The 27,468-nt window shown below is 37.9% G+C and overlaps 1 protein-coding gene across 19 annotated transcripts in view; it reads left to right on the forward strand.

The window, feature by feature from the left end:
* The window catches only part of ROBO2 (roundabout guidance receptor 2), a 1,092,721-nt gene that overhangs the window by 1,035,882 nt on the left and 29,371 nt on the right, over positions 1 to 27,468 (forward strand). For 12 of the 19 annotated variants that reach the window (XM_021299764.2, XM_021299765.2, XM_065064248.1 and 9 more), the window contains 7 exons: positions 2,218 to 2,260; positions 3,816 to 3,943; positions 8,661 to 8,942; positions 9,318 to 9,443; positions 14,149 to 14,305; positions 19,940 to 20,200; positions 23,459 to 23,673. In XM_021299764.2, the coding sequence (XP_021155439.2) occupies positions 2,218 to 2,260; positions 3,816 to 3,943; positions 8,661 to 8,942; positions 9,318 to 9,443; positions 14,149 to 14,305; positions 19,940 to 20,200; positions 23,459 to 23,673 (1,212 nt within the window). The remainder of the gene's footprint in view (positions 1 to 2,217; positions 2,261 to 3,815; positions 3,944 to 8,660; positions 8,943 to 9,317; positions 9,444 to 14,148; positions 14,306 to 19,939; positions 20,201 to 23,458; positions 23,674 to 27,468) is intronic. The other 7 variants (XM_065064255.1, XM_065064283.1, XM_065064347.1 and 4 more) reach the window with 1 other exon arrangement.

Below are 27,468 nucleotides of genomic sequence, written 5' to 3' on the forward strand. Positions count from 1 at the left end.
GTGTTTTCTTGATATGTTTCTCACAGTATGCCTTAAAGTTTTTTTTTCATACCTCGCTGCACAGAAAATAAAATGTGTCTGGCAAACATTGCTTCAATCTCCTGCTACCTCTCCCGTTTTAGCTTTGCTTTATAAAGGTACACAAGGGATATACATATTTTGGAGACAATACGTATCGGTTTTTTCCTATGTGATACAAAGTTAAAATCTCACACACATCTATGTGCTATACAAGTGGTGAAAACATTGCTTTAAAATTATTTATGGTAGATAATACTCTAAGCAAGAGCATCAATCCCAGGAACTTTTCAGAAAATATGTTTTACTGGAATACCTTAAATCTGTAAACTTTATTCATAAAGGTTCTTAGCAAAAGTGCCTTTGTTTCTCATTTTCCTTATTTCTTGTCGCTTTGACACATTCAGAAAGTTGGAGAAATATAGTAATAAATTAGAAGGGGAAGGAGAAAGGAAACAACATCTAGTGTACTTTTGACCAAAATATTTTGAAACATAACCAGGCAGTACCCACCTCTTTGCATATTCACACATGATATCCACAGCACTTCAGATTATTCACTTTTGAGAAACGTGTGATACAGTCATTTGACAGCCTGTTAGAAACAACGTGAGTGAAAGTACCATCAGCTCTAAAATTAATTAGCTGCAATGTTTTACCATGTCTTGTTTTTCAAAGCAGACTTTTATTTAATAGTTCCTGTACTTGCATTTTGATTTTCTTTTCATTAATTTGTTTGATTACATCCTTTCAAAATTCAGCTATTAACCATTTTGATGTGACATATGACTGCAGTGATTTTCTGATATTGATATTAGTCTGTTCTGCAGTGAAGGGTAATCAATCACCCTACCCAAGGACTCTTCCAGAGGGGCCAGTTTTGTCCCTTTTGCTGAATGTAGCCTGTGAAATTATCCTAGAAGTTAATAAAGTGACAAGCATTCTATGAAGTATCAGAAGTATTTTCCAAGTGTATTTATGTAATTGCTATTTTTTTAATGATCATAGCAATTCTGTTGGGCGTAGTAACTTTGTCTGGTTAGAATCATGTATAACAGAAAGCCTAATCTTGAGTTAGTGTAGTTTGGACTAATATTTGGAAAATCTTGCAAGTATTTTTTTCTTGCAAGTAATTTAATGATGGGAATGTCTGTGTTATTAAGGTAAATAGTATTTCCAAAGCAGGACCCATTTAAAATTAAACTGGCCACAGACTCTTCTATTCCTCTCTGAACTTTCATCTTGTCAGGGGCCTGTAAGGATGCAGGTGTCTGCAACATTGATATAATTGAATAGTCTGCCTTATCTATGCTTGACAATAAATAATGGGATATTGCCACTGAGAACCAGAGTAGTCTGTTGGCCTTGATTCAAAATACTTGCCAGTGCTTCAAAAAGGACCATCAAACGTTGTCAATTAGCATCTCACCAGTAATGTGGGTTTACATATATTGCCTTGAAATGTAATCCTGTTAATAAGGTAGATAAGGGATAGTCTGTTTCTTGTCAAACACCCATGAATGGAGCCATAAAAACAGTTGTCTCCCTCTGAATATGTCCTTGGCATCCCTCATAGCAAGACCAGAAACTTTCTTCTTCCCAGTTACTTGTGTGTATGTATTTATGTGTGGGTGCTGGTTCTTATACTGTACAGTTTCTAATGGAAACAGTGCAGCTGTATGTTGGGTTTTTTTTACCCCTTCAGCTCTAATAGAGCTGCCACTTCTTTGTATTTGTCCTGCGAAATGGCATATTTGTGTGGTGACATTATATTACTGCAGTAAGACATGATGTTATTAACTCACTGGTGCAATGTCATTATGTACTGAGGCGAAAGCATGCCAAGAAAACAATTTAATCACATGGCACAGTCTTGAGATACAAAGTCATATGAAGGGACCTGTAGTAAATTTCGGCCTCTTGCCCAAGCAGCTGGTTTGCCTTGCACGCTACAGAGCAAATTGATGTTTATCAATAATGCGCAGTGAAATCCCAAACAAAATCTTACCCTAATGTGTTTGATCCTTTTTGTATCATTTTTGTACTTTATTAAGTGATGATGCCAAGAGGCCTCCAATCTCAGACATTAGGCAGTTTGAATGGTTAGTTTTAATTATTACTAATTGATTTTTCCCTGTCTTACCTGTGTGTACCTGTGTGTGTATGTTTGTTCGTGTTGTTTTTCCAACTGAAACACAGTCACTTTCCAAAGAGGAGATGGAGGACTAATGAGCAATGGAAGGTATGTTTCTTTGTTCAAAGGTCTTTCCATCATATTTATTTTTTAAAATTGTGAATCTGAAAAATGCTATAGGGTAATAACTGGGTAATAACTGATCATTGGGAAGACTGACAATGCTAGGAGGAGTTAAGTAGCTTACCACAAGGTTTAATGACCTATCTGTTGTGCACTTTGGGGGAATCAAGCCCAGATGTTTCATATCTCCCAGATGCCCTGGAAGAAATGAGTAGTAAATATCACAAGGAATGTGTTCATTTGTTACCGGGATGTTTATTGCATTAATTAGACATTAGCAAATGAAGTTGCTGTTGTTTAAGACTCCTTATTGGCTCCCCTTAAATTGCTGTGAGTGAACAATTACACTTAATCGATCACGAAATAAATGATTCATGGATGATGAATAGGCTGTAGATTGATAGGACTGGATTCCACAACTTTGGCTACTCAATTGAAATTGATAAAAGCTGATAACGGGCCCATATATCCTCATCTATTTTCCCTTTGCCAATATGGAGATTGTAATTAGGCCCTGGTAATAACTTCCAATCTCCCATTTAATCAATATTTTAGCAAAAAGAGATTAGGCCTAATGAGAGTGAGTAGATGTGGCAAGAAAGCGGCTGAGTCTTCTTATTGCCGTTTCCATAGAAACCGATGTTTCTCTTAGGGATTGTACCAGGCGGGGGTCTATAACATGTGATGATCAGAGATGTTGCTCCAACTTCATGAGTGCATTAATAACCTAGAAAAGCTGCAGAACTGTGGATGTTTTTTTTGTTTTCATTTGGGGGAGGGGGAGTTGTCTGCAGGAAATGATTTGTTTTTCCTCTTAAATGCAAACACAAGCAATTCACCTACCTTGCTAAATTTTTGGCTGTTGAGGGAGAGATGGTGCCTTATGGCCTGAGTGTACCTTCTCTTTCAACATACCCACTGTTTAATACCACTCTCAAAGCTGGGTGTTACAGGGATATAAAAGCCGTGCAGTAGTGGCAGATAAAGATAGCTGTGGATTTTCTATTAATCCTACTCAAACCTGTTTGCCTCTAAACCAGCCCAGAATGCTCAAAGAAAGAGTTACCAGGCTGTAGATGACAGGCGTGCATTTGGGATGCAAGGGAAGGAAGAAATAGTAGCCCAAAGTCCTGGAAATGGCTGATATGGAGCAATCAGTTTGAGTGATGGCTCCCTTGAGGTGGTAATTTATCATGCAACCCTGGTGTAGGATCCCGTGATGGTGCTGCCTAACCTCTGTTTCACACAGACAACAGAGTTCATTTGGATTCTGGCAGAATAACGATGGATGCCTAGTCCCACTTCTACTGACAAAGTTGATTTGTATGTAACCTTAATTAACTGCTCAAGGTCTTTAAATCATCAAAGGCTACACAATTTTAATTTTAAATAAATTAAAGTCTCCTAAACTGTTTGTTACCTATGCCGTTAGGAGAACAGTGATACGGTCTCTTGATCACTAGTTGTCTCACAGATATTCTGATTTTGTAAATATATATATATATTTGTATGTATATCTTTTTTTCTTATTCTGCTTCAGTCGACCAGGTCTTCTGAATGCAAGTGACCCCAGTTATCCTTGGCTTGCAGACTCTTGGCCTGCCACAAGTCTGCCAGTAAACAACAGCACTAGTGGACCCAATGATCTTGGCAATTTTGGTCGTGGAGGTAGGTTTCATTTTATTAAGTTACCATATAGTATACAATAGGCTCTAACTATGTGGGTTAGTTAACATCTGTGATAAAAGCTGTGTAATATTTTTATCATTATAGTTCTTTCTATATTTGAGTGACAATTTGATTAAACATTGACTTTAAAATGTTCATTTTGCTTCGTTATTTTCTACTTTAAAATGTATCAGAGGGCTGGAGCACCTCTTCTATAAGGAAAGGTTGAGAGAGCTGGGGTGTTCAGCCTGGAGAAGAGAAGGCTTCAGGGAGACCTTATTGCAGCCTTTTTGGTACTTAAAAAAGGCCAATAAGTAAGATGGGAACAGACTTTTTAGTGGGGCCTGTTGAAACAGAACATGGTTTTGTAATGTTTGTAAGGTAATGGTTTTAACCTAAAGGAGGGGGGAATCGGGCTAGACTTGAGAAAGAAATTTTTTACGGTGAAGGTAGTAAAACACTGGCACAGGTTGCCCAGAGAGGTGGTAGATGCCCCATCCCTGGAGACATTCCAGGCCAGGCTGGATGGGGCTCTGAGCAACCTGATGTAGTTGCAGATGTCCCTGATCATTGCAGGGGGGCTGGACTAGGTGAACTTTCAGGGTCCCTACCAACCCAAAGTATTCTATGATTATAGGATTCTATGAAAATGTGGACCTAGTTTGTAATTTAGCCCACGATGGTGAGACAGGGTCTGTTTATCACCTCAAGAAAAATGTATTTGTTACTCAAACTCATTCCCTTTTGTGTGGAGATGAGCAATGTGCTGTGCAGGGCATTGTAGCCAGAGACAGAGGATGTCCATTAGAGCAGAGAACAACTCTGGGAACACAGGAAGGATGCTACTTCAGCAGAAGAACACAAGAATGTTGTTGCTGTCACCTTACCCTTCCCCTTCTTGCTGAGGGACTGTTCTCAGTCTCAACCACAATCCATGAAGAAGGCCTCAAAGGTCTTCAGAAACTTGTCTCCTTATTGGAGGAATTAATACATAAAGGGAAATATTTAGATTTTTTAGGGTTTTATTTCCATTTTGAATTGAGGGAGGCCCTATGGAGAGATAAATAATTATTTATAATTATGATGATGAATATTTAGAGGCGTTATTTTCTTTCGAACATTGTACTCATGTGAATTTCAAGATGTATGACTGGGATTTTTAAAAATCATAGTAATATTCACTTGTCTCTGTTACTTCCTTGTTTTCTGTGATGTTATAACACAGCTAGTTCTGCAAAGTGGTGTTCAGAACAAGACTTCCTAACATAAATGAGTATATACATTTTTTAAAGACATAAATATCAAAAATACACTAAAATACCAAAAATCTGTAAAACCAGCAAACTAATAAATGGTAAAATAATTCAGTTTTGAACTATATTAGAACCTGTTTCTGAAAACCGTGCCTCATGTCAGTTATACATTCACATGCAAAACTTCTTGCCTGTGATTTGAGTACTGTGACTTCAAATTACAAATAAACATTCTAGATTTATTTTCCATGTAAAAATGTTGTAAAGCTCTTGTCTTACAAAAATATTACAAAGTGAGCAAAACTTTTGGTAACATTTAGGAGGCAACTCAATATATACCAGCTTCTTTGTTGTGAATTCTTTGAAAATGGAAGCTCTCAGTACTTTTCCATCTTTTCATAAGCTCACATAATACAGAAAAATTACCGTTTTCTTTTAGCATTTGGCTCTATACGACTGAAATTGGAAGCGTGTTTTAAAGCTTTTGGCTTCAATGTGGATGAGGCATAGGTCCAAATTTGTCCAAGAGATGCAATAGTTATATTTGGAATTTCAGCAGCTTAATTCCACCCATGATCTTTACAGTTAAGCTCACACTTTTATTCTGGCTATTTTGGGAACTCTTATCTCTGTCTGTTACAGCAGTTGAGTTTGGATGCTTCTGTATTAAAGATGGATTAGAAGTCAGATGTCTTTTAACATGAATTAACTGTATGGACAACACTTGGGCCTCTTTTGTTGGTTAAAAGATCTATGAAAATTCAAAAGGTCTGTAAGAATTTTGAAAACAGTAAGGTGGCAATTAATCACTCTGGAAACTCAGAAGCCAAGACAGGCAGTTGAGACATTGCCTTGAAGAGTGAATTCCTTGTTAAGTCATAGATAGATATTTGAGAACAATGCTGTGTGTGGGAAGCACAAGTTAGGTTTGGAGTCACGTAAGGCCACAAAATGGTACTGCATATCCCAAGGCAGCAAGAAAGAGCTTCCCTCAGGAAGTACTTCAGCACTATTTGAATCATCTCAAGAGCTACAAAACACGTTGGATTTTGGAGAGTTTTGGGGAAAGCATCCGGTGGGGAATGTGTGCTCGTCTTTGCTCTGAAATGTATAGTGTGCCATTTTTGCTATGACAATTTGGCGGGAAAATCGCACTTGATTTTTACTAGGTGATTATGGCTCTTTGTAAAATGGCACTTTAATAGCTCTTTGAGTGCTTAGTGTATACATGTCATTGAGGTCAAAAAAGTAATCTGTGGTTGTACTAAAAATTCCTGGAGTGTCTGAAGAACCTCAGCTTGCTAATAAGAATGACTGAAAATTCTTGGCTGGTGAGCAGCTATGCAACTTTCTTTTCAAGTGTGTGCAAATGTATGCTTCCCAATTTTAAAGTGACGGTATAGAGATAGCACCTCTTCAGTTGCCAGAAAAGTTGCTCTAAAATATAGATGTATGTCTGAGTATGTGAGAGATGAACATTTTACTTGTTTTTACTTCTGTGAGTCTGCAAATCCAACATAGACAGGTTGAGCTGGACTTGCTTCATTTTATTAATCAAAACCAGAATGTATTTACTAAAATTTGTTCCATTATACATTGATTAAACCAATTGTGGGAAAGAAAAATCTTTGTATTGTGGATGAAAAGCAAGAAAGACAGGACTGCGCTTGTCTCTTGCATCTCATACTGTATTTGCACACAGATGCTTTTATGATTCCATACTGCCCCTAAAAAGCACACTGGAATATGTGCAGATAGATAGTAACAACCTGACTTTGAAATAGGACCGGTAGTTTGCATTAATTATAATTTTTTTGCACTTAAAATTTATCTGCAGATATAAGTTAATCCAATTACAGCATTTTAAATACTTGATTGTGCCCATTTCCCTGTTGTTGTCTGCAAAACCAGATCATACTGATAGACTGAAATTTAATCTCTGTTTTTGCAGAGTGCTTGTTATTGCTGTATTTATTGTTAATATTATGTTGTTTTCCTGAGACTGCAGATGTTTTTAGGGTCCATGTTAAAATGTTCACTGTTGCACACATGAATGTAGTAGAAAATAGTTCAGTGGTCTAAATGTTCATCCCAAGGAAAAAAAAGGCAAACCAAACAAACAAAGAAACCACAACAGTGGGAGGAGGCAATAATATCATAGCTCATTGCTGGAAAACCCTTGAGTCAGTGAGAGAACAACTGTATTCCCTGAGTTTGCACAAAGCGCCATATCTGAGTCTGAAACTGAGCTTAAACCCTTGTCGAGCTGCAAGAATCATCTTTTCTCTCAAGGGCTTAAGGCATATAAAAATATCTGTGATACCTAGAATGGGATCTGAACATCCTCACTATAGGAGTATGCACAAGTACATTCTAACAGCTGGAGTCCATGTCTGCCATCCAACCATATAAAGCAAATGGCATATGAACGGTGCATTTTTCTAAAAAGTAAATTCCAGAATGGATTCGACTCTTCAGAGTCTAAATAAATTGTAAAAAAACAGTACCATTTCATATATAAACCTCTGAGAGAGCAGGAAGAGGGTTATCTGCTGAGCTGTGGTGCTTCCTGGGACATCATGCCAATCATCATTAGATTTTTCACACTTCGGTAGTCTCAGCTTCTATATCTAGTAGTCCACCAGCAAAGGTCACTACAATGTTTGGTAAGGAGAGAGGTTGTCAATCAAACTGATCAAAGGTACAAATTGCAGTGTTTGATAGGATTCAAAAACTGTAGAAAAGTCAACAGATATTTAGTTAAATATGCTGTACTGTTTTTCAGTTAAATGTGTTGGAGTATTTGAATGAGTTGTTCTCCATTATCAACACTGCTTTGCCATTTTAAGAGATTGATCACTTAAATCCCTTCAGAATAACAGATTTTCTTTCACGTATCAGGAACAACTTGCTTTTGTCAGGTTTTGCTTTTATTCAAAAGGAGAAATGTACTAGCTAATGTCAAAAAGAAAATCAGATAAGCTGATGCATAAAACTTCAAGGAAGTCGAAGTGATGCCCTTAAAAATTACTTTGAGAGCTTTGGCATCCATTTAAGAGTTTTGCTATGTATTTGCTGGGAAAGTTTCCCCTGTGATTTGTAGATTCACTCCTTTCATCATTTCCCTGAAGCCCAGACAGTTTCATTGGTTCTGACATAGAGTGAACAATTGAAAACATTCTTCAGTAGAGAAATACTCCAAACTTCACTTTCACAGTTGAAGGTATGGAAAAAAAAAAAAGATGGTTTTAGGCAGCGAGACGTGAAGGACAAGTGTTAGGCCTGTCACAGATGCTGATAGCTTGGCGATGGTTGTACATCATCTTCCCTTCGTTGGCTCATGGACCTGTCTTAGCTGAAATGCAAACGTGCAAAATGACACATTTATTTTTCATCTTAAACCTTGATACTTTCAGGCTTCCTGTGCATCGATGATTTGTTTCATTCCCCTATGTTCACCACAGATGTGCTGCCACCAGTGCCAGGGCAAGGAGATAAAACCGCTACCATGCTTTCTGATGGAGCCATTTACAGCAGCATCGACTTCACCACAAAAACCAGTTACAACAGTTCCAGCCAAATAACGCAAGCCACGCCATATGCCACCACCCAGATACTGCATTCCAACAGCATCCATGAGTTAGCCGTCGACTTACCTGATCCTCAGTGGAAGAGCTCAATTCAGCAAAAAAATGACCTGATGGGATTCGGTTACTCTCTCCCAGAGCAAGGCAAAGGCAACAACGGTAATTACAGCTCTCATTTTCCAGAGCCCTTGGATTTATAGTGTATCATCTATGCATGAATTAGAAGAATATTTTTAGTGTGTGAAACACTGTTCATATTTACCATAACTAATGCTTACATAACTTGCATGTGTGCTGAACCTCGCACAATCACAAAATATATCGTTCTGTGCTTTTAGTCCTCTTTGTCCTCTGTTAATCACCAAGCCATCTGCCTTCTATTAGGCTAGGATAGGTACACATTTTAAAAAAATCAAATTAAAACTTGCTGCTCCACCCCATCTGCCGTTGACTTGCTAACTGCATGTGTTGCATGTGCTTGTGCTGTCAACTAATCCCACGATGCCACTGTGACCTTTGCCCTTTAACCCTTAGCCTTGCTTTACATCCCTGACTACCGCGTGGCTGAGGGATTGGCTAATAGATTGCCACACAACCAGTCACAGGATTTCAGCACCACCAGCTCCCACAACAGCTCCGAAAGGAGTGGCAGCCTCTCAGGTTGGTTCCACTGCCGTGGGTGGGTGAGGGACGGAGGGGTGTTGGTGAGCAGCTCACCAAGGAGGCAGAAAACCTCCCAGATGAGCTTTGCAGATAGATGCAAGGGTGCCTGCCCACTGGAACATCAACTAACAGCGTCACATTGGCCTCTACTAAACAAACAAATGAACAAAGAATCAACAAAACCAAAAATGTCTTTGGTGAAACCTCTTTGGACATAATTGGAGAATCCTCCCAACTGTTGTGCCCAGTGTTCATCAGCACAATTGCAAAGCTTGCCTTGTCACGTCCTTTCCGTGACAGCACAGTTCATAGAGCAACTCTCTTTCTGCATCAGTCTTCAGTTTTTAAGTCTCCCCACACTGAACTTCATGAGGAGATTAATATTTTTATTGAGTTGTTAACAGATTCCTCCCTCCCACGAGTGGTTTCTACATGCTGTTTTTCAGTGAAGCAGCTCAGAAATAAATGTAGGACCCTGCAAAATGATTGTACCAAGTCTGCATACAAACAGAACATAAATTTTATTTGTGTGCTGCATGCTATATTGAAAACATGATGCATTTTTGTTGGATGAAAATGACTGTAGTATGTGTGGTTTCGTATTATATTTAAACACACCTTTTTCTTGATTAATTTTGCTTAGTTATTGCTGATGTTATGTATATCACTTCTCTTATGAAGAAAGGCTGAGGGAGCTGGGTCTCTTTAGTTTGGAGAAGAGGAGACTAAGGGGGGACCTTATTAATGCTTATAAATATATAAAGGGTGAGTGCCACGAGGACGGAGCCAGGCTCTTCTCGGTGGCAAACAATGATAGGACAAGGGGTAATGGGATCAAGCTGGAACACAAGAGGTTCCACTTAAATTTGAGAAAAAGCTTCTTCTCAATGAGGATGACAGAGCACTGGAACAGGCTGCCCAGGGAGGTTGTGGAGTCTCCTTCTCTGGAGACATTCAAAACCCGCCTGGACATGTTCCTGTGCGACCTTACCTAGGCGTTCCTGCTCCAGCAGGGGGATTGGACTAGATGATCTTTTGAGGTCCCTTCCAACCCCAAACATACTGTGATACTGTGATATTTATTTTTCAAGACAAAAAAACGAAAAGCCAGCAATTAAAATGAATTCTGTTATTTCACTTAACCAAAATATGAGAGCTGAAGGGACTTCAAATTCATACTATTTCCGTAGCCTTCTGAATTTACACTATAAGTTAGAGCAATTGTGACAGTAACAGGACTACCCTAGAAATGGCTTCTTTATGTCATTTAGATGACTATTCAAGTGGAATCTTGAAGTTAGACCCTGTAATTGTTGGCCCATAGCTCAAGTAGACAAATGTGTTTGCAAGTCTTGTGTTTCCATGGCGAGTATCGACTGATTTGGCTGAGATAAATAGGTTTATGGCATTTACAGAGAGGTATCTGTGAAGTAAGTTTACTTCAAGAAAGATTCTTGTTCCTTTTATGTGAGATGTATTGGCAAGTAGCTCAGGAAACTGGCTTGCTCCTCTGACTGCATGAAAATGCAGAAATTGATATGTTGAGGTATATATGTGCTGGTTATTAGAGGACAGTATCACACTTTAGATGTGTTGACAGCTACAGCTGCCTAAGAACTTTCTCAGAAAATACAAAGTTTCGTTGGAAAATACCAGTTGATCAAAAGCTGGACTTAGAACAAATATTTCAAGTGAAACCTATTTTGTGTAGTGTTTCTCAGTTTGAAGTAAAATTTCTGATGACACAGAAACTTAAGGTTAGCCAGTCTTTCTACAGCCGGGGCACTCCTATTGTGATCAAAGCAGCTCCCACCTGGACACCCCAGTGCTCGAATTAGTGTCAGATTATTGGACTGAAGAGTCAGTGTTTTGCTCTCCCTTGCCCACTAATTATGTCTTTAGTACAGACTAATTATGTCTGTAATACATGAAAAACTGGGGGAGACCTTCAAATAGTCTGATAATTAGAGCATCACTGGAGTCAGAGACCTGCTTCGATTATCTAGTCCCCATCAGGGTAAGCAGGGACTTGTTCTCTCACTTCCTTGGTTAGTACTTTAAGTACTACTTATTATTCTGACTAAGTTTCTGTCTCTCTCAAATGAATATCATGAGAAATCCTATTCCACTGTGGAATGGAGAATAGCTAAAAACTCAACTGCTTTATGAGGCAGGGAAATTTTGTGGCTGTACGTTGCACAGCTCCCAGCATTTGTCAGTGCTCTGTTCATCAGCCTGACTGGCAAATTGTTTTTCCAGGACTTGATTAATCTAGAGATTTAAACAATATAACTGAATTTCAGTGTGAGGAGACTTTGAAACATCAGGCATCATTGCTATGGGGAAACAAGGCTTCTGTGCAACAGTTTTTGAACACTCATCAGGCATTATATATTAGGTGTCTGTTCCACTAGTCTGACAGTGGAGTAACTCTGCCCATGGGGACAGAAGAGAAATCTCCTGCCCAACTGTACCGTGTAGGCTGCTTTGCCTACCAGTAATGACTTTGGAGTTCATTTCTTTTCTTTCTTTATTCAAACAGTTCCTCAGCTCTCTGTTCCACTCTTTCTAATAGCTCCATTGTCTTTAACCTTCCTCTTCAAACCCTCCAAAATCCAATTTACTCCATACGAGCACCCCACACATTCATTTTGCTAGTCTCCTAAGATTATCAAAATGCTACACTTCCAAAATCTCCCTCTCCACCTCAACTAATCACTAAGCTGAAGTTCTTCTCTGCATTTCTCCTAGTTTAAATCCCACTGCAACACACGCACACACAGAACACACACTCTTATGCATGTGCTTTACTCCCAAAGCAGCACCTCCTGCCTTAGCTCTTGTTGGCTCCTATTCCTGCTGACTTCTCAAAAATTCCTCTGTGTCCCACAAATTTAAATTGAACTACTTCCTCTGTACTGTTCTGTGACCCTCTTTCTAGCTCTGCTTCCTGCTATACTTGTGCTTTGAAATCTTCATTTTCCCTCCAGAAGGCCTGTGTGTTTGTTCTTCCACTGCCACCATCACTGGGGTTTCTTTTCAGTTGCTCAAAACATTATTTCCCTTTTCAAGAAAGCCTCCCTCTCTGCCAGGCTGTAAATGGAGGGAAGAGCCTGTCTTGCATCCTAATAGATGGAATATCAGCTCAGTTTGCACATAGTGAATGACAGAATCTTGGCTGGACTTACTGTAAATACTCCAAGACAAGGAAGGAAGAGCTCTGGTCTGGAATTGAGTAGTGAAAAGCAAAGTCTTGTTTACACCATGCTGCCAGCCACACTGATTAGAACTATTGCCCAACTCGTTGCCTGTCTCTGGCAGCCACAGCAGAGAGATGAAAAGAGAAGTCTTGGCTACTTCTGAATCAGAGAATCGCTTTGTTTCTTCCCTTTCTATTAATTTCTGCTTTGGTCCAGCTAGAGATATGTCTCTATTGCTAGAACTGCGCCTCCTTCTGAATGTCTCTAAGCCTACAGCTAAGAGCCGTGGCAAGGTGGGTGATGCCTGCCAGTGCACACCCAGCTGCCCTGCCTTGCAAGTCAGGTGTGGCTTTTTTGATTCATTACTTTTGAGAATGTTTTACATGCTTTTTTGAGGCTGATTCTTGTAAATCAGCAAGAGACGTCAGTGGGTAAAATAGATCAGACTGTGTTTGCTGCAACAGGCAAGGGATGAGTGACTGCCATCTGGGTACCCCACTGAAAAAGCATATGACAAAACATTCTTCCACCCAACAATCCAGAGAGTTTGGAAGCCAAAAAATGGCAAAAAATAGATGTGTCTCCAGGCAGTTAAAGGATTTAAAATTTTGTGCCTTATGCTCTTAATGAGTTCCTGACAAGAAAAAGGAGTCAAGGCAAAATAAAAGAAGTGAAACAAGTGGGAAGAGAGCTTTTTCTGTAAGATCACATTCCCACAAATACAAGTGGAGACACCTGAGTACAAGGATAAGAAAAGAGAAGAGGGCTTAAGCAAAATGCCTTGCTTACCTCATTTCTAACAGCCTCCTCCATTTGAGCTGTACATCAGAGATAGAACCTCTCCTCCGTAGTGGCACAAGATATTTGAAACCTGTGAAACAGACAGTCCTAAAACATTGCAGATGATTTCCTGATGTTTTAAAAAATTGAACTTAATAAGTTCCTATCAGCAAAACCCTGTTCCTTGTTGTTTTGACAACTTTCACTTGTCATTCTGCCTGAAAGATATTGAGCCTAATGACAATTTTTTTTAGATTGTGTCCTTAACCTCTGTGTTTTCCACAGAAAGAGATTATGCAAAACAGTGTTATAAGCACATTGGATTCTGATATTTGAAATAATTTGCCATGGTCTATTACATTTTTTCTAACAGTGTATTCAAGAAGTCATAAAGCAGACATGAATAAATGAGTAAATATACTTCTGATGTAGCAAAACATGTCTATCCTTGGTTATGCGCTACCATATTGCAAATGTATGGAGTTTTAAAAAGAAATGATTTTTCAGCAGTTATTCGGAATTTTTTTTCCATTGCATTCTATTATTATTTATAACCTTGTAACAGCATTAGCACGTTGATGCTGATTCTGCTGGGATATAAATACATCTTCTTTTGGGGGGCATGCCATCTGGAGTCAGAATTCTTTCAAAGAAATTTAAATAGCTAGCTTTTTAAACCACATTATATCTCTAACATTTTCTTTTTCTTTTTGGGTTTGCAGGTGGCAAAGGAGGAAAAAAGAAGAAAAACAAAAATACTGCCAAGCCCCAGAAAAATAATGGTTCGAACTGGGCCAGTGTTCCCCTCCCACCCCCTCCTGTGCAGCCGCTTCCAGGCACAGAGCTGGAACACTATGGGGTGGATCAGCAAGAAGCAGGGTAATTTCTTCTTTTTCTTTTGAAGAAAAAAGCTGTGGTTTGCTAAGTTACAACATTATTAAGGTTTGTTTAAAAAAATAAAAGAAAGTGCCTTATCGTATAGACTTACTTAAGGCTATAGAAAAGGAGTATTTGAATAACTTCTCTTGATAGTCACTAAAGATGGAAATAAAAGTGACCTTGCTTCATCGTCATGTAGGTCTTCTCTGCTTACTCATGCTGAGAAGTATCTTGCTTCACAGGTAGCTTAATTGAATTCTGTTGAGATTGCTTGCAGACGATGGGGCTCAGAGTGAGTAAGGATGACATAAGCTGGCTCCTGGTATTTTTTCGTTGCTTTGATGTTTAAAAATATTAGGGCAAACAGAACAAAAAATTCCACACTAAATTGGATTAATTTTAGAAGATCAACCAGTGGATAATAATCTTCTCATCGGCTTTTAGAAGAAATTTCACAGTTGAGGAAGGCATGCCATTTATAGGTCTTTTTCTTAAATTATTATTCAAACAACTCTGGAGTTTCTGGAACATTACATGTCTTTTTAGATAGCTTAAACTTTTTCTCAAGGACACAAAATCACACAAAAGGGACTAAATAAAAGGAAAGAGACATTTCCTGCACAGGGAACAGTAATGGAATGCTTTTTATAAAATCAAATTATATGAAATACCAGGTGATCAAACTCTGGAGGAAAATCAGTCTATACAGAAAAATAGTTTATTGTGGTCAGGTCTCTTGTAGTCTTTGAGGATCATTGTTCTTTCAGGGACAAATTTCTGGCTGTGTAAATACATGGTTTAATCAATATTTCCTAAGGATGAAACATATGTTTTAAAAATCATTGTAATAGCTTTACTGAATAAAAATATTTCAAATGTTATCTCTTTTATAAGCATGAATTGATCATTACTACTTTTATAATGAAAACTCACATAATTAAATATTAATATTTTCGTTTATACCAAGTCCTTCAACTCTTTGAAATGAATAGTAACTATGTAAGTCAGGGGACTTCCTTTTAAAATGAAGAGCCATTTGGACTGTATTAGAGTTAGAATATCACAGCAAATGTAAGGGAAAATGAATAACCTTATCGATTGTACATGTTGTTTAAATCTCAAGGTAAAAACTGCGTATAATCATTATGTTCTGTATTCTCTTATAAAAAGCTAAAATAAATTTAAGATGGTTTTGCCATATAAGAATTGTCTTTATCAATTTATATCCTTAAAAAACGTGCAGCTATTTCACTAAAATAATTACACAATAAGAGGCAAACAACTTGGATTTTCTTTCAGGACAAGAAATAGCGTAAAAGGTACATGGAAATCACTTCTAGAGAAATCATTCATGACACAGGGCTTGACTCCTCAGTTGCATAAAGTATCCGTTATTTAGCTGGAAGGAACCGTGTTGGTTAGCAAGACCAGCAACTGGTCATTTAAGGATAAGGTAATGACCAGCCTTCCAGGTTCCAAACAATTCAGGCTTAGTTTTTCCTCTAAGTATCTTGTGAATTACTCTTCTCTGATTTTGTAGTATCTAAGTAATAGTGTTTGTAACAAGGCCTTCTAACGTGATTTACCAAACACACAAAACAGTTGAAGATTAGACTTAGACTATAAGTCTTGAGCTACAGTAATTTGCAGCCAACTTTGTTGAATGGATCTGCAATGCCCATATTTCCTGAGGATATATCCAATGCTAATGGCTGTTCTGTATTCAGGGGTTGATATTATTTCGGTTTTCAACATGCTGAAATGGAATGAATCATAGACTGCATTCCTTGTGTTTCCTTTAATATTGACATATTGGGTTTAAAAAAAAAAAAAAAAAGTGAAGCAATTTTTTTAAAACACATTTTTGTTTTTCTTGGTTTGCTTTGATGTATACTGTGTATAACAAGTTCAATGTGTTTTAATTTTAGAAGTAATTACATGCAGATATGATTATATTGGGAGTTACAATTGAAAAAATGAACTTCCACTCAGAAAAACTCAAGACTTTATTTCATAAAGTTCTCCCAATGTGGTATGAAAGGTGGATGTTTAGAGCAATAAAATAAGGAAGTTGGCATCTAAACAGGAACTTATTTTTCTTTGCATATCTTCCTATAACTCTTGAATTCAAGTGTGAATTTCATTGGTATGAGTATCCCAAATAAACTAAACAGTTTCGACATCTTATTTTGCTTAGCAGAAGTTAACAATAGTGGCCTATTTTCTTATGAATTGTAAAAGAAAACACATAATAGCAGCAAGGAAAAAAAAGTCACCTAACTTAAACATAGGCAAAAAAGAAAAGAAAAAAAAAGAGACTCTTAGTTCTCTCTATCATCTTCTCCTCCTCAGAACTGAGGTTTGCATTTGCCTCCATTTTTCCATGAACTGCAAGACACATACCAAAATGTGAACATCTTAATCCAAGCAGCCATTTTATATATTGCTTTTGGGGTGTCTTAAATTCCTATTTAACCCGTGCAGAAAGTCTGTTTATGCTGTTGTTTTCCTAGCAAAGTCTTTCCTGTGAAAATTTCCACTTTTTTTGTGGTCTCCTACAAACTCTCTCCTTGTTCCTTTTTGTCTCCCTTTATTTTCTCTTGTATATACCACAGAGTCTTTGAAGCTTCTCTTTTCCTGTAGTAGCTCTCAATCAAGCATGTTCCTTTTCCCACCTATTTCAGAGAAGGTTCTTTTGCTTGGTTTTATCTAATAAACTTGACAGTAAGGAAATGCTTATTACTTGTTCACTATCATCTACTTATATTTTTTCACTGATAATATGCATGATCTTGAGCTAACCCCAGTAAAGGCAGTCTTGATATTGTTATCATTGGTTATTTGTTTCTTTAGTAAAGAAGATAATATGTTTTGCATCAAAAAGTCCTTTTTGGCAATGGCTAGAGAGGGAAGCTTGCTTTGTTGCAACAATATGTGTAATGAAACAGAATTGTTACAGAATGTGCCCCTTATCTGTCACCTCTTTTTTTTATTTTAAAGCAAAAAAATTATCAATGTAATGAACCAAGATTTTTTACTAGCAAAAGATTAAAATAGAATAAAAGTGCTGAGAATGGAATAAAGATTATTAGAAACATAGAGAGTTGTGTTTGTTTACCAGAACTTATTAGGGAGTTAATTATCATGAAATTACAATCAGGTCCCTAGTGAAGTTGAGATGCTTAGATTTTAATAAGAAGTAGTTGAAAAAGGTTGCATTTCATCAAGTTGTATTTACTCAGGAAAACAAAAAGAACATGGATGTGACCTATATTCACTACATTGGTTCCAGAAGTTTCAATAACTGCATAATCTATGTGAGGAATAGTTATTACTATGTACTCTGTTAGGTTTGACAGCCTTTTCTTGCAGTTTTTTGTTGTTTTGGTTTTATTTTTAAATGCAGGTGGGAACTGGTGGCTTTTTGGACATCTTACACTGTGAAGACAAAGGTTCTTGTACCTGAAGTCTTGAATGTCAATGTCCTGAACTTCAGGTGTAAGCTTCTTTCCATTAAAAAAAAATCTAGGTAAAAGTATGGTACTTGTGCAGAATCTTTTTACTAAGAAATCCTTCTACTGAGAATTATTTTTACTAAGACATCTTTTTACTATCAAGCTGAACATTTGGGGATTTGAAGCAAGCAGGGTCAAAAGGAGAGCACATCCAAAGCTCGTTTATGCACTACTGAAAAGTCACTAGGGAGTATCTTTCTGCCCTGTCCCTTTTAAAGAAGAAACCATTATACAAAAGCAGGAGGTTGAGAGAGTAAAAGGAAGTGACAGAGCTGCTGCACTGTACATTTTTAGCAGCATGAGTTAGGATGGTCCCTTCAACTTTAGGTGGCAATGTCATAAGTCAGTAGTGCAAGGAAAGAAAAATTGGGACTTGTCGTATCTTAATTGTCTCTTAAGGAACTGAGTATATATCATATCATGTTTTATTGAATCTCTGTGTTATGAAAATAGTAATGATGAATCACTGTAAAGCTCCTAAATGTCAGGTGTTAAGATGCAGCATTTATTTGCACCCCTGTACACATATCTATGTTTATGTATCTATATACAGTTATATCTAGATATAGATTGAAAGTGATAATTACTTTAATTATAAGGTATGTCTTTGGATGATTAAGTCAGATTGTTCTAGCTATCTTGAATCTGTGCTTTTAAATACAGACAACAGACTTTTGAAAAAGGAAAAATTAGTTAATTTTAGAAATATTCAGGTTTTGCTTAAAGTAAATATTCTGTTCATAATGCAAGTTTTGAAACTTCTCTGTCTCAGTGTTCCCAGCCTTTTGGTAGTCCAGCTTCACTCTTTCATTTTTCTCTGGGACATTGGTAATTCCTTCCTTCCATATCAGAAGCCTTAAAGGAGTACTTTTAAACTGTTCTGAGAATTTATCTGTATAACACAATGTGTTGCCTGCCTGCATTGCAGAAAAAAAGAGCTGTGCCTTGTCACAAGTGCTTGAAGGTGGGAAGAAGATGAAGTGACTTAGATGTTGCTTGGGGAATGGCCTTCAGAGTGTGAGAAAGTTTGGCAATGAAGGAGCTGTTAGAGCTTTTGGTTGTCTGCTTGCCTTTCAAAAAGAGCTGTCTGTCCTGAGGTATTTTGGAATACACTTTGAGTTCAGAAGAAATGTGTGCAGATGCTCAAGGGACTGCAGACTGACTGGAAGTTTTGATGATGGGAAGAGTAGACAATGTTGAGATTTGAGTGGTGTGATTGTCAGCAGAAATGTGAACAACTGAAGTTGTGTTCAGATTAGGGAATGATGTATCATCACTTCTTACACCTTTGGTATATGACTGAAAACTGAACCACAAAAAACCATCAGAACATCTCTTATGCATGAAGAGAGAAGAATTTGGTATTGAAGAATATTGGTAGCTGACAATAATTTACTTTAGGCAGGTGTGTTGAAAGTATTCAAAAATTTAGCACTGTCTAGGTAAGTCTCAGTAAAGATTGGTCAGGAGGTGGGATGCTGGCAGAGCTGTCAACATGTGTGCTAACGTATCCTATCAGCTGGTGCTGCGACATAGCGTATGCTTAGGGTCAGTGCTGCTGCGATGTGAGTGTATTACACGTGACAGTACTTACCTGTATGCAGTTTGGAAAGACCAGAACTGATGTGGGAAGTGTAGCTTTTTATTTGAGCTACAAAATAAAAACAAATAGTAAATCCGTAGACAAATAAAGGGGAGGATGGAAGTTAGGAAATGTGCAAGCGCAACTACATAAAACTCACTCTGCCTTTTGAGAATGCTGCTATTTCCATGTCTAGGTCAATCTTCAATGCATTCTCCTAGGTTAATGATCCAGGAAGTGAGTTAGTTCATTTTTGTTGTTAATTGTGGCATAACATTATCTAATCACCATTAACAAATGTGATAATGGATCCATAACTTTTTCGTTGCACATCTTACTCAAGTTGCTTAGCTGTTGTGGGAAACATTAAACAGACTCAGTAAGGAGAACTTAAGCAATTATAACCCTATTTTCAATAAATGTCAAAGTTCATACTGCATCTGAGGGCTCAAACTGTAGCAGAAATCTTGTACACCCTCTACTACATGGCAAAGGTGAGATTTGATATATACTAAGTTTATTTGCTTTTTATTTTAGATATGACAGTGATGGTTGGTGTCCACCTTTGCCAGTTCAGACCTACCTACATCAGGGCATGGAGGATGAGCTTGAAGAGGATGATGATCGTGTTCCCACACCTCCTGTCCGAGGAGTAGCTTCGTCACCTGCGATCTCCTTTGGGCAACAGTCAACTGCAACCCTCACGCCTTCTCCACGGGAGGAGATGCAGCCAATGCTTCAAGCCCACCTTGATGAATTAACTAGGGCCTACCAGTTCGATATAGCAAAGCAGACATGGTAAATGTTTGAAGGGAGCACCCATGGTCTGTAAAATGAAGGAATAATACTACTTTATTTCTTGATTACATAAATATTCACTGTGTTCAACTGTATTTCAGTCCTGTTTTCAAAGCAGTAAAATGGAAGAAGAGATAGCAAAACTGTATCTACAGTGTGAAGGCCTTAAACATTACTAGGTGCTTTTTAACCCATAATGCTTGCTAATATATTAAATCTTGGCTAAAAGCATGTAAAATAATATTCTCTGGAATTTTATATATATTCAGCTCAGTAGTTAACATCCAGCTACTGACAACTTTTATACTGCTCAGAGTTCTCTCTTTTCAGGCTAGCAAAAGATACAAGTGTTTTAGGATTTTTAAACATGTTGAAGTTCTAAATTCCTGATTAAAAACAATGCTAGTCACCCGAAATAGCAATGTAACAACTTTTACCCTGTGCCACATGAGAACTAAGCATTTGTATCTTTGACTGTACTCTGAAATGCCATGAAAATTTCTGATTCATAGGGAAAAACCCAGAAATAGCAGGGAGGAAGTTGTTAGAATTTACAAAATGGATCTAGCGTTTTAGAGTGCTTTATACCTATTTAAAGGAAGAGCAAGCAAATACCACAGTAACATTTCCCCTGCAAAACAAACAGAAGCAATCTCCTCACGGACTGAAAAAGAACTTGTCAAGTGCACCAGGCTGGGGATATGGTGAAGGTCAGTTGCTTTCTGGATGTTCCCTAAGCAGCAGTTGTCCTTTTACAACTTTTCTATCCAGACAAAGCCCATGAATCTCGGAGGAGAGGAGCAGAGCTAGTTACTGAATGGCATGCTGCCAGCTGAGGAGAAGCCTTTCTTCGCTGGTAAATAAAGCCACAAAGTTATTCAGCTTGAGCTACCATAAATAGATCAGTCAGGTAGGCAGGCCGTGCCAAATCAAAGCCAGCTGTTTTCCCTCGACACCATCAAAGCCTCTAGGCGTGTCTGCAGTCTGCACTCAATCGAAGGGGTACTGCATTCCCACCACAGTGCCACGCTGCCAAACACAGCCTGGCCTGAGCCTGGCCTGCCTATGGGACCGGCTCAACTCCCAGGCAGCAGCTAGACCTGGCCTAGTGAAGGCAGCTGACTTCTGAGCCAGAACACAGGTGCATACCCAGTCTGTGCAGTCAATCACTGCTGCATTTTGCAGCTGTTACCCTTTCTATGCCCTGCAAACCATGGGTGCCGATCTGGGAGAGGATAACATAGCAGGAGTCTGTAGTGAAGCCTCTTGCAGCTGACAGGAAAGGTCTTACTCCCTTTTGGGAGAAATGAAAGTTGATTGGGAACTTTCATCATGTGTTTAGGAAAATACAGATTTTAATGTTGTTCTTGTGCAAGGTCACAGTAATAGAGCTTGAAAAGCTGAAAAAAATACCAAGGAAATTGCCTTTTTTTCGCACTAGAACCTTATGGCAGGTATTGGAGTAAATATTGAAAGTTGCAAATACAAGTGATTTTTGCGGTAGTTGTGACATACACTTGTTTAATGCTTTGATATTTTTTGGCTGGACACATATCATGCTGTTCATCAAATGCTGTTCAGAGTCAGTATTCATTGTCTTAAGTGGGAAGGATGATTTCTCAGTTTCCTTTTCACAAAGTTAACCTGTCCAGCCTAGAGGGGGGAAACAAAACAATATGAGACCGGTTAGATAGGTTACTGTAGGAGTAATGGAAGAGGAGCATGGAGACCGACCAACTAGAAACTTAAGAGCAAGCACATTGGACACTGCTGAAAAAGTCCATAATCATTATGGCCTTGATCCAGCAAATCACTTAAGTATATGCTTAACCACAAGTACATGAGAAATTGACTTCAATTGTTCTATCACATGTTTTAACATTAAGCATATGCTTAAGGATTTTGCTTGATTGGGAGCTAATTGCACTGTTTATTGAGGGTTAGTTAGATGGAAGTGCCCTTTAATGCAGTGTTTTGAATGCTGCATAGCTGAGAACCTGGTGTCCAGGCAGAAAAGTATTCAAGAACTGCTAATGTGGAGGGGGTTGTATATCAGAAGGAAAGCATTTGTTCTGCAAATGAGTTTCAGAATAAGCAATAATTTAAAACCTACACCAAGGTGGAGAGAGATTTCAGTGGTACAGAACATTTACCATGGCATTCTCAGATCCACTAGATTTACATTAAGGGGGAAAAAGAAAAAAGCTCTTTGAAAGAGAGAGCTACTGCACTTATCAAGTGTCAGCAATAATACAGCACAATGTTTTAGTCACAAATATAGTAGACCTAGGTAAGCAAACAGGTGACAGTTATATTTTCTGTTGTGCTGTGTCCAGGCAAGAGACCAGCAGAATCCTGGATCTTGTCCAGAGCGCTGCCAATTCGAATCAGGCCACAGGTGGCATCTCATGAACAGCCACCCAAGGATTCCCATGTGCCTCAGTTAGCAATTTCAAGTGTGTTACACCCTCTTATGCCAAGGCCAGTCTTGCCTGGGTCCCTTGTCACAGCTTGCTGTGTACCTGTAGTGCTGCACTGAAAGCTGATGGTTGTTCTTTTCCTCTCTAGCCTCTCAGAGACCATGCAAATGAAACTTCCAGTCTCATGCTTGCCTTTGGCCATGCATCTATCCTGTGGGGGTTGTTTTTATCTTTGTTTTTCTATTTTTAATTGTCATTGCTTCATGCAGCAATTTCACACATGCATGCCCTAATACTGCTGCAATTAAATAAATTAAACTACTTGGAATAAAGCAAAATGAAAAGGTCTTGCTGATAATGGGTTCATTGGACTTGAAAATTTCTTCTGTTCTACTGGTCATTTCCTCTTTAGAGTGAGTTCTACTTAACAGCACTTAGTCTGTTTAAGCAGAAACAGTGATATTTCATTTTGGCTGAATGTGTGATTTGCAAGGTAGAATATTGGGTGAGACAATTACATGTTAGGTTGAGATTCAGAATTGTGCTTTTCTGTAGACTTCCTGCCTGATTTATATAGCCTCTGTGTACATTGTTCCTCATCTAGAACAATCTTGACCTTCTCCGTCTTACAGGAGGGGAAGTATTTTTAAGACTGAAAAGTGTGCATGTTCTCTGGTATTAGAACCTATGGTGAATAACTGAACTGACTTTTCTTGAGTTTGACCTCACACATACCTTTTGTAAATCTACTTCAGGACTTATTGAAAGGTTTATCTTCTATTGACCATGGGATACAAAGATATCCATTCAGATAATGTTTTCTTGTTTCTTTTTATAGGCATATCCAAAGCAATACACAACCTCCTCAGGCTCCAGTTCCACCCCTAGGATATGTATCTGGAAACCTTATTTCAGATTTGGAAACAGATGTTCCAGATGATGATGATGATGAGGATGATATTGAAGAAGAAACTGTAGAAATCAGTAGGCCACTAAGAGGTCTAGAGCACACTCCAGGCTCCAGTATGGACAATCTAGACAGCTCTGTGACAGGTAACCAAACACAGTTAACAGTGACTCCAACTTGTTCCTAGCAGTAAAACACTTTCTAAGTGAAAATTTATTCCACTCTATTTCTGTAACATTTAAAATGTGTTAATATTAAACACTAAAGTTAAAGAAGGATTTGAAAATGCTTTGCTGCAAAATGATAAGAAAATTCATGAATTTTAAAAAGCTTTAAGAACTTGAAAGAAAACTCAATTATATCCTGGCTTTCATGGAAAGTTCACTCTACTGGAGAAGCAAGCCAGTTACATAAAAAGGAGGGAGAAGACCTCATCTTAGGAATATATATGTCGTAAATCAGGAGCAGCATAAAAATGTTATCTTAAAACACTTTGAGATATTTTGCTGGGTAAATGCTTTCACAGATGAACATAGGGAAGTTAAAAGACTTCAGAATAAGTGTAGTTAGATCAGCACATTTATTTGTAAATACAACATCTGTGTAGGAAAATGTGTATTTTGAACTTATTTCATATTGCTGAATTTAATAATTGTTCCCTTTCAGTAAAGATATTTTTCTGACACTCCTTTCTTCACTGCTTCTCACCCTTCACATGCCTTGGGAAGTTACAACAGGGATCATCAAAGGGGAACTATAAGGGCATGATAAACTAATGCTGTTGGTGAAATGTAGGCAGTGAAATACATTTTTTTTTAAAAACGCAAATTTTATATGTATAAAATGTATTTTTGTAAGCATCAGTATATTTCCCTTTAGGTTGAACTTGGACCGCTAAATAATACACTGTATCCATAATGTACAATTGCACTGCAGACCCAAATGTACGTAGTATTCATAGCTCATAAAAGCTAGTGGATGCTTCTTCAGTATTTGATCTCAGTGGAAGAACACTGATTGTTAGTTATACCTAAGGGAGACTTGCTCAGTACAACTTACTACCATAGCACCGCTGAATTTCATCTTATTGTTCTGGACCTTTGAAATTCCAGGGAATTCGCACCCTTACTTAAACACTGCTATTCTGAAAACACTGCAGGAATATGACAGTGATGAACCATAAATACCTATAATTTTCTTCCTTTTCCCTGGTTGAATTTAATAGTGTGTAGCTTAATCCCACTTTCCAGGTTTTCCTTCACCCTAGAGCCAGACTGCTTGCCAGTCTAATTAAGATTTAAGAATTGTATCTCTGCTGCTGCAATTTGAAATCCAGTTTCAACTGAAGGCCGTAGAGTTAAAGTTTAAATCCCTGAACTGAGAAGGTTAACTTATTAGTGCATGAGTATGTTAAGTCACTTCACTTGAATTTCTAGCATAATCTCCTTCAGGCTATAATGCTGCATATTTTTGCATATCTCACTAATGGCCCAGAAGCCTTCCCATTAAAAATGCAGTAAGGGTTTTGCACTGGTAATACATAAATAAATAAATTTAAAAAACCAGGTTGCTATATATTTTTCATTTGTTATGTATTAATATGTCAATGTTGATATATCTGTAAATCAGAAAATGAATGTTTTTCACATTTGCATTTTCATCTAGTATTTTGGACCATCTTACCTAGTGCAAAGTAGCTGCATTTCTGCTCTCATTCGCAGACTTCTGTGCTTCTAGCAATTTTTCCTTTTATGAATAACATTCAAGATTGTCGTAATAGTTATAAATCTTGTTTAATGATTGGAGTGGTAAAGGTTTAATCATTGGAGTGTTAAAAACTTCCTGGTTTATTTTTTTGGAAGAAATTGGGCAGAACCTAGTAATGTAGACTGGGAGTGTATTTAAGGTGATCTAAATGCACTCCCACTCATTTCCACCACTATCTTGATGTGGCCTCATCCAGCTGAAAATTAACATTTTTATTTTGCTTGTTTAATTACTTCCTGGATCTGTTCCTTGATCTAGTTCACTGTGTGTCCAGGTGTTTGCCGGCACTGCAGAAAGGGAATTTGCAGCTGGATGGGAAGCAACATGATGGACTGCCTCTCAGCCAACGCTTAGGTTGAATCAGAACAATTGGGAAACTATAGCTTTACACAAACAGATTGAGAGTATTAGTCTAAATTATCTGTAAAGTGGCAAACTCTTCAAATAACAAAACTGCTTCTGGTTTTCTCGGTTACTGTACAGGCAAAACCTCAATGTTCTGAGCGTTTGTTTGGGGCTTGTTTTTTTTTCCTAGGGGTGGAAGGAAATTGCATGCCATACTGGGGGATTGTTTCAAAAGAGAATTTTAATTTTTTGTATGTGTTTCTGTTAACTCTTCCAGGCTCCGTTTACTGGTGTTAAGGAGAGTATATAGCAAATTGCATTCATTGTTTCTGAGTTGTTTCTCTTTCTTTAATTTGATTGCCTTTAGAAGACTGTAGAAAACCTAATTTGTTCTTTCTTGCACTGAGAAAATATAAGCTACTTCCTTTGATAGGACTTTCAGTGACTTGAACCAGTATTTCCCTAGGAGTTACATACCACATTTTCACTTCTTTAAACACTTTATTAAAAACTGGAGGCAAATGAGAACAGCTGACCTGGATGAAGCAAGATTTAGAAGTGTGTCCTATGAGTCCAGTGTTTCTGAGAAATCCAAACAGACATCCCTTGGTCCAGACTTCCTCAGAGCAGAGTTGCTGGATGGTGAGCAGGGCGAGTTTCCTCACCCCATATTGTTGGCATGCCTCTGCCGTGATTTGAAGATGTACCCACTCTTGGAGTGAAATGGTACTTTGTTCTTTATGGCTGAGCTGAGACTGAGGTTTTCATCCAGCACCAAATGTGGGATTCTCTGAGGGGAAACATTGGCACTATGTGAGCTGAGCTCAAGCTGCTAAATTCCTCTGGAATCAGGGTGTTGCTCCTTTAAACTGTTTAAAAGTCAGGTTGTCTTTGAGGCCCTTGAGTTTTAGTTACAGCTAACTGAAGATTCAGACAAGGATTTAATCTGAGCTATTAAGCTTTTCTCTTTGCAGGTGGCAGAGACATAACGCTGACATGTATAATAGAGTGAAAAGAAAGGAGAAGTACACAGTAACTATATCTTAACATTTTCCAGATATAGCAAAGGAAACTCAAGGAGGAAGGTTTAGATTTGAACAGTTGTGGGATGGCGTATGAAACTGAAGCCAAAGTTTTGCTTTGCTCCCAGCATGGTTTGTTAGGATACAGAATTACTGAATCTGTTTAAAAAAAAAAAAAAAAAGGCAGTTTCAAAACTTCTGCTCACTTGACTTTTAACTCACAATTATTTAGGGTTATTTTGCTTTCAGAGACACATTGAAACATATTTTTTTCTTTTGCTTATGTTTAATGCTTTCCTTTAGAATGAATTGCTTGCAGAGTTATGGCATGAATGGTCACAAAGAATCTGTAATATTATTCTATTTTAATAGACTTAATTGCATATGATGTCTGTGTTAGAAACTGAGTTGCTTCTCTGTGAAATCACTAAGAACAACACTAGGTTTTCTCAGATCAAAGTATTATTTTGGGGGGTTTTCTTTGCTGTCTCCTTATCTTCTCCTCCCCCAGCACCACCAGTGTAGCGGGTAGTGGGAGTTGTATCTTCAGCCCTAGTGCATTTTGACTGAGGGGAGATACACCCGTTAATTAACATGGAAATTAGAACAACCCTTTTTTCTGCCTGACACAAACTGATAGAAGCAGAGAGACATGTCTGTAAACAGTACCACTGCAAATGGATAACAGTTATTTTTTTTCAATAGAATTATATAGATCTGAATTTTTAAAGGTCTCCATCAGTTTTATAGCTCAGCAAAGAAGAAAAGCCCTTACTTGGCATGTTTTGGTCTTGATTAAAAGAATCA

Source organism: Columba livia, chromosome 1, assembly GCF_036013475.1.
Source record: "Columba livia isolate bColLiv1 breed racing homer chromosome 1, bColLiv1.pat.W.v2, whole genome shotgun sequence".
Lineage (NCBI taxonomy): Eukaryota > Metazoa > Chordata > Aves > Columbiformes > Columbidae > Columba > Columba livia.